At 38.7% G+C, this 7,776-nt stretch overlaps 1 protein-coding gene across 1 annotated transcript in view; it reads right to left on the bottom strand.

The window, feature by feature from the left end:
• Window positions 1–4,571: 4,571 nt before the first annotated feature.
• Window positions 4,572–7,776, bottom strand: part of oxct1a (3-oxoacid CoA transferase 1a) — an 80,042-nt gene continuing 76,837 nt past the window's right edge. The window contains exon 17 of the mRNA XM_047381147.1: window positions 4,572–5,309. Within this exon, the coding sequence (XP_047237103.1) occupies window positions 5,274–5,309 (36 nt within the window). The 3' untranslated portion in view covers window positions 4,572–5,273. The remainder of the gene's footprint in view (window positions 5,310–7,776) is intronic.

Below are 7,776 nucleotides of genomic sequence, written 5' to 3'. Positions count from 1 at the left end.
CCCTCTCTGTCCACACAATCTCAACCCAACCTCCCTCATACACATTAGCGTTTCCACCCTCCGGATCAACATCGAAGGATAGAACAACTATATTAAAATGCGATTGAACTGACCAAAAAACGTCATCCAGTGCGTGACCAAGTAATACCAATAAATTACATTTCCGCTAAATACACTATCCAACATAAAATAATAAAAACACAGCTGTCAAACGAAGTACAGTTGCATCTCACATTACATTATCAGCAAACCGTTCATTTATTTCAGGAATTCAATTTAAAAATTAGTTATATTTTACACACGCACAAACTATATTGCCAAATGTATTGGTTAATCCATTGAGTACAGGTGTTCCAATCACTTCCACGGTCTCATGTGTATAAAATCCAGCACCTAGGCATGCAGACTGCTTCTACAAACATTGAAAAGAATGGAGCACTTCATGTGGCATTCAGATTAGCTCCATGACACATTAATGGCATAGGTTTCCAGGGCTGAGCAGCTGCATCCAAGCCTTACATCAGAGAGTTTAATGCAAAGCGTTGGATGCAGAGGTGTAAAGCACGCCACCACTGGATTCATGAGCAGTGGAAAATGTCTCGCTGTCAGTGGAAAGGGCGTGGCTTACCAGTTGCCAGGAGCCACCTGCCTGATCGCACAGTGTTAAGTGCAAAGTTTGGTGGAGAGGGTATTATGGTTATGTTTTTAAGGAGTTGGATTTACCCCCGTAATCCCAGTGAAAGAAACTCTTAATAATACAAAAGAAAACAAATTTTGCACGATTTTATCCCTCCAAATGTGCGAGTACAGTTTAGGGATTACCCTTTATAGTCATACATGACTGCAAGCCAGTGCACAAAGCAAGGTTTTTAAAGACATAAATAAGCGAGATCGAGAGACCTTGACTGACCAGCGCAAAATCCTGACCTCAACCCGACAGAACACCTTTGGGATAATTACAATGCTATACAAGTGTAGGCCATTTACCATGGCTGTGACCCAGGCCTTCCCATCTAAAGTCATAAATGTCCATCTGAAAAAGTGGTCAGAAATTCCCATAAACACAGTCTTAAACCTTGTGAAAACCCTTCCCAGGAGAGTTTAAGCTGTTTTAGCTGCAAAGGGTGGCAGATATTTTAACCCCTATGGATTAAGAATGGGGTGTCACTCAAGTTAATGTGCATGAAGGAAGATGAGAGAGGACTTTTGGCAATATAGTGTACATTTAAAAAAAATATCTGTTAATTTGCAGTATTATATATATATATTTCAAACCTTATAAAAACCTAAAATTCTGTTAGTGAATTAGAATATTAGACGAGGAAAGTGCTGCAGCCCTAAGAATACTGTGAAGCAAGACATTCAAGAGTTTGGGGGAGATTAACAAGGCATGGACAGAGGCTGGAGTCAGTGCTTCAAAATCCATCACACACAGAAGTATTAGGCCAACACCTCCTTCAAACAATATGGGTCACATTTCCTATGGTAAGCAACTGCTCAAGCAGAGAGGACATCAGAAGTATATTATCTGACCAAAGCAGAAAAAAGACTGGACACTTGCTTTGTAGTACAAAGTCCTCTTTTCAGATGAAAGTAAGTTTTATATTTCATTTAGAAATCAAAGTCCCAGAGTCTGGAGGAAGACTGGCAATGCAAAGAATTCAAGCTGCTTGAATTTCAATGTTTCCACAATCAGTGATGATTTGAGGAGACATCTGCTGGTGTTGACCCACTGTGTTTTATCAAGTCCAGTAATGCAGTAATTCTTGCAAAAGGCACCCGCCTGAGTACCAAGTACTTACACTCTACAGTAAATGGACATACTGTACTTTCAGTATACTGACGTTTTTGTATTGTTTTGTTTCATGTATTAAACTGTCTGTATGGTATGTGTATAACATTTGATGACCAAGCTAAACTGTTAGGTGTTATGAAATGTTAAAATTAAAACTCAAACACATAGCAAACAATATCTGTACAGAGTTTGATTGATTTTGTTGAAGTCTGGCAAGTAGCTTTAAACAGTCTCATCAAAAGAGCAGCAACATCAGTTTTAGGTAGTAAGAACATCCTTGGGTTTGGACACATCATGTTCAACATAGAAGTGTTTTACTAAAGATAAAACATTTGTTAATTTTCACTATTTATCCCAAGAGATTAGGGATGTTCATTTGAATACATTCATATTCCCACTAAGACCTACTTTGGTAGGCAATTTAGAATTGAGCAGGTGACATAATCTGTGCTGAAAATCGGCTGGCAGGCCACCTTCACATGAGTCATTCAGAAAAAAATGGGTCACAGTGGTATAAAGATTGAGAATATAGAGCTGAATCTTTTTCATATGCCTACTGTTTGAATGTTAACACATCCCACGACTAAATTAGGCGACGGTCTTGGCTTTTTATTTGTAGGTGTTTAAACAATTTTTGATGACACACTAAACCAGCGAAAATCTCTTGAACACCTATGTATAAGAATATTCTTACAAACTGTCAAATAACTCTTGCCCACATACATAGTAATTCATCTAGTTGCATTGTTTCATTTAAAGTGCCTTGCAAGAGTATTTATACTCCTGGAACTCAGTACATTGTCACATTACAATCACATACTTTAATGTATTGTTTTAGGATTTTAAGTGAGGAAAACGCTACATAGCCATAGAAAGTTTCTACAAACAATTGAGCCACCCTGAGTCAACACTTTCTATGACAACCTTTCAGTGCAATAACAGCTGTAAATATTTTTAGCTATGTTTCTACCAGCTTAACACATCTTGACAAGAAAGGTTTTGCACATTTGTCTTTGAAAAATTACAGTAAGTTCAGTCAGAATGGATAAAGAGTTGGCCAATATCACTTTTCAAGTCTTACCACAGATCCTCAGTTTGATCAGGTCTGGACCTTGACTGGACAATTCTAAACACGTGAATAGGATTTGATCTAACCCATAACCCAGCTCTGGCTGTTTTAGGTCATTGTCCAACTGAAAGGTGAAACTCCACCCCAGTCTCAAGTCTTTCCTATTCTCTAATAGGTTTTCCTTCTAGGATTGCCCTGTATTTAGCTCCCTCCATCTTTACATATGCTCTAACCAGCTTCCTTCTCCCTGCTGAAGAAAAGCGTCTACAGGTGGAAATTAGCATTTGTTGCAATAACCTGGTACCATGCTTGTTTCCTTTGTTAAGGTCAATGAAATTTTGTACATTGTCTCTGTAAAAATAAAGACGATCATCATCCTCATGACCACAGCATAATGCTCCCACCACTGTGTCCCAGTGGGGATGGTGTGTTCAGGGTGATGTGCAGTGATGGTGTCAGCCACACAAATTATTCTGCATTTTGACTGGAAATTTTCATTGTGACCTCATCTGAGATCTATTTTAACCTTCCCTACAACTTTATCACTGGACACTGTTTGTTGTGTTCCTAGGTCTTCTTGATGGTGTTTGTTATCTAATGTTTTCTAACAAACCTCTGAGGCCTTCACAGAACTGCTGCATTTAAACAAAAACATAACATTTTAATTAAGGTGTGTGGTTGCAATGTTACAAAATGTGGAAAAGGTAAAGTGGAGCAAAACATTGCTGATAAAATAAAATCTAAAATTAGTTGAGAAATGTTTTGTCACACCAGTTCTACTCAACATTTACTTTAAATATACACTACCAGTCAAAAGGTTAAGATACATTTCTCACTTAATGGGTCTCTTTATTTTCATGACTATTTACATTGTAGATTCTCACCAAATGCAAGAAAACTGAACGAACACTCATGGAATTATATAGTTGACAAAAAGTGTGAAATAACTCTAAACATTTTTATATTTTAGATTAATCAAAATAGCCACCCTTTGCTTTGATTACTGCTCTGCTCTCTTGGCATTCTCTCCATAAGCTTTATGAGGTGGTCACCTGAAATGGTTTTCTAAAGTGTCTTAAAAAACTTCCCAGAAGTTCATTAAGAGATGACCAAAGCTTAATATTTCAGTCATCATGGCAAACGGCAGCTACTTTAAGGAATCTAAATTGTAAAACATATTTAAAATTATTTTACAAGTTTTTGTTTGCTACCTAACTAAACCCATTTACTGCACCCATTTCAGATGAATTACTCCAAAAAGGTAAGCTCATTTATTTATGCAATTTGTTCCAGCTAAATCCAGCTGTATTTCTGAAATCCATTTATCAACTATAAGAAATGGATTACAAAATGTTGTCTAATGGGGAACCACTTGGATTTGACTCACATACAGATGTGCTGGATTAACGTCAACAACCAGTGGCAAAAGCCCCTGTCACTTTCTTCAATTTTTCTGCTTGATGATCCAACCTAGTTGATCTGCCTGTACCCCAAAAAGCCCGCTGGCTTAATTCCATGGTTATGCAACGGTCCTGAGGTAATTGCTGCGCATCTCTGGTTGAGTAGAGAAATCAAGACCAAAATGAAGACAGTGAAAGCTCCAACCTGTGTTACCCTCGGAGCAGCAATTTCCTTTCTGTCTCAGCAGAGGATTGCTGGTTTTTCACATTTAGAGAATAAGAAAGCATATTAAAAGAGACAATTTCATTTGTATTAATCTGCACACAAGGTTTTATTTCATTTTATGTACAAATAGATATCTGTAAAAACATTAAGGTTTATTTTCTATTTGAATTACATGAATTACAGAGAAAAGAAATGATTCCACAGCAGAGGTGGTTATTACAAATATGTCTCGATGAGACCCACTTTCCCTCATTTTCCAAATGGATAAAATGAAGATGTGGATGCGTAATAGAAAAAGCTTCTGCTAACTGATGAAGGATAAATTTACAAATCCAGAAATATAAAATTTGAAACCTTTTAGCATTGAATTTTTAATATTTTTCTATTGGAATCAAGTTTTCATCTTACAGTAAATGTAATTAAATTTCTATGCAGCCATTATGTTAAAGATAAAAAATGCTGTTTTGTTTGTCCTCTTACAAATCATATCAAGATCCTTTCAAATGGGCGTTTTGGTGACAACTCCACAGATGTAAATGGATACAGTGAAATATTCACTCAGTGCCAGGATAAGAATCAGGCACGTTGGCTCCAGTTGAGTCCTACTTCTTAGTTGGTGATGCTGTGTAATTCCTAATATTTGCACATTCATTACCAGAGAGCTGAACCCGGCATGTGTATTTTATAACCTTATTTGACACAGCCCGTCCTGTTCTATTGGCAGGTGCTTAGGACAGAGTAAATAACAAACCAAAAACATCTTCATATCCACTCGAAATACCGTTAAATCTGCTGCATGGGCCTCAGGTTGGGAGACACCTGGATGGGAACAGAAAAAAAAGAGAAATAGCATGCTTCAGCTTTGGGTTAGAAAGTATATTGTGATGTATAGCAAGGGACACATTTGTTGAAGAAAATTATTAATTATTTATTAATATTTTATGGGCACAATTTAACTCAGAAAATTTTTAATAACTCAACCTACAACTCAGTACCTTTTTGTGTACTCAAATTGAGCTTATTACCCTTCAATGTTCCCTGGTTAAGACCCCTAACAATTCCATTTAAGCAAATGTAGCTGAAGCATTTTTCAAGTTGTAATTTACTTTTTTGGATACTTTTCTAGAACTGTCTAATCAGACAGTCCTATTTCCCAGGGTAGAAGTACAACATGATATAGAGGGGGCTGCACGGTGGTGCAGTTGGTGGACATTCATGGAGTTTGTTCTCCCGTGCATGCGTGGGTCCTCTCTGGGTACTCTGGCTTCCTCTCACAGTCCAAAAAAATGACTGTTAGGTTAATTGTCTCTCTGCCTTAGGTATTAATGTGTGTGTGCATTTTAGTTGCAAACGTGCTGGACTATTTATTTATTTAGGCAACATCCTTTTTTACAGCAACTCCTTGATGCAATGAAATGCAATCAATTGAGTTTTTTGCTTTGAAAATTTTAGTGCTGCAAAGTGTGCCCCTTTGTGCTGAGGATGAGAAGGTGAGAGGAATGAGAAAACAAGTGGGAAAAACATTTGAGTGCAAATATATGAAGGTCAGTACAACATGTAGACAGAAAAAGTGTTACTGAGTCAAGTCCTTTACCCCCACCAGTCATATCCACTCCTTCTGTCTGCAACTAATGCAAACAAATGGCTGGAAACATGCTCTGCTCATAGTTGTCTGGTTTGTCCGCCTAACCACCAGCTTGTCAGAGTTGTTTTGGACAAGGGGCATTTAGTTCAGGATCTGCTTGTACAGTACAGACCAAAAGTTTGGACACACCTTCTCATTCAAAGAGTTGTCTTTATTTTCATGATTATGAATATTGTAGCTTCACACTGAAGGCATCAAAACTATGAATTAACACATGTGGAATTATATACTGAACAAAAAAGTGTGAAACAACTGAAAATATGTCTTATATTCTAGGTTCTTCAAAGTAGCCACCTTTTGCTTTGATTACTGCTCTGCACACTCTTGGCATTCTGTTGATGAGCTTCAAGAGGTAGTCACCTGAAATGGTTTTCCAACAGTCTTGAAGGAGTTCCCAGAGATGCTTAGCACTTGTTGGCCCTTTTGCCTTCACTCTGCGGTCCAGCTCACCCCAAACCATCTCGATTGGGTTCAGGTCCAGTGACTGTGGAGGCCAGGTCATCTGGCGCAGCACCACATCACTCTCCTTCTTGGTCAAATAGCCCTTACACAGCCTGGAGGTGTGTTTGGGATCATTGTCCTGTTGAAAAATAAATGATGGTCCAACTAAACGCAAACCGGATGGAATAGCATGCCGCTGCAAGATGCTGTGGTAGCCATGCTGGTTCAGTATGCCTTCAATTTTGAATAAATCCCCAACAGTGTCACCAGCAAAGCACCCCCACACCATCACACCTCCTCCTCCATGCTTCACGGTGGGAACCAGGCATGTAGAGTCCATCCGTTCACCTCTTCTGCGCCGCACAAAGACACGATGGTTGGAACCAAAGATCTCAAACTTGGACTCATCAGACCAAAGCACAGATTTCCACTGGTCTAATGTCCATTCCTTGTGTTCTTTAGCCCAAACAAGTCTCTTCTGCTTGTTGCCTGTCCTCAGCAGTGGTTTCCTAGCAGCTATTTTACCATGAAGGCCTGATTCACACAGTCTCCTCTTAACAGTTGTTCTAGAGATGTGTCTGCTGCTAGAACTCTGTGTGGCATTGACCTGTTCTCTAATCTGAGCTGCTGTTAACCTGCGATTTCTGAGGCTGATGACTCGGATGAACTTATCGTCCGCAGCAGAGGTGACTCTTGGTCTTCCTTTCCTGGGGCGGTCCTCATGTGAGCCAGTTTCTTTGTAGCGCTTGATGGTTTTTGTGACTGCACTTGGGGACACTTTCAAAGTTTTCCCAATTGTTCGGACTGACTGACCTTCATTTCTTAAAGTAATGATGGCCACTCGTTTTTCTTTACTTAGCTGCTTTTTTCTTGCCATAATACAAATTCTAACAGTCTATTCAGTAGAACTATCAGCTGTGTACTGTATCCACCTCCTGCACAACACAACTGATGGTCCCAACCCCATTTATAAGGCTTGAAATCCCACTTATTAAACCTTACAGGGCACACCTCTGAAGTGAAAACCATTTCAGGTGACTACCTCTTGAAGCTCATCAACAGAATACCAAGAGTGTGTGGAGCAGTAATCAAAGCAAAAGGTGGCTACTTTGAAGAACCTAGAATATAAGACATATTTTCAGTTGTTTCACACTTTTTTGTTCAGTATATATTTCATATAATTCATAATGTTGATGACTT

Source organism: Girardinichthys multiradiatus, chromosome 12 (assembly GCF_021462225.1).
Source record: "Girardinichthys multiradiatus isolate DD_20200921_A chromosome 12, DD_fGirMul_XY1, whole genome shotgun sequence".
In the NCBI taxonomy this organism is placed as follows: domain Eukaryota; kingdom Metazoa; phylum Chordata; class Actinopteri; order Cyprinodontiformes; family Goodeidae; genus Girardinichthys; species Girardinichthys multiradiatus.
The sequence above is the reverse complement of the archived record's forward strand: the minus strand, read 5'-3'. Positions and strand labels throughout refer to the sequence as shown.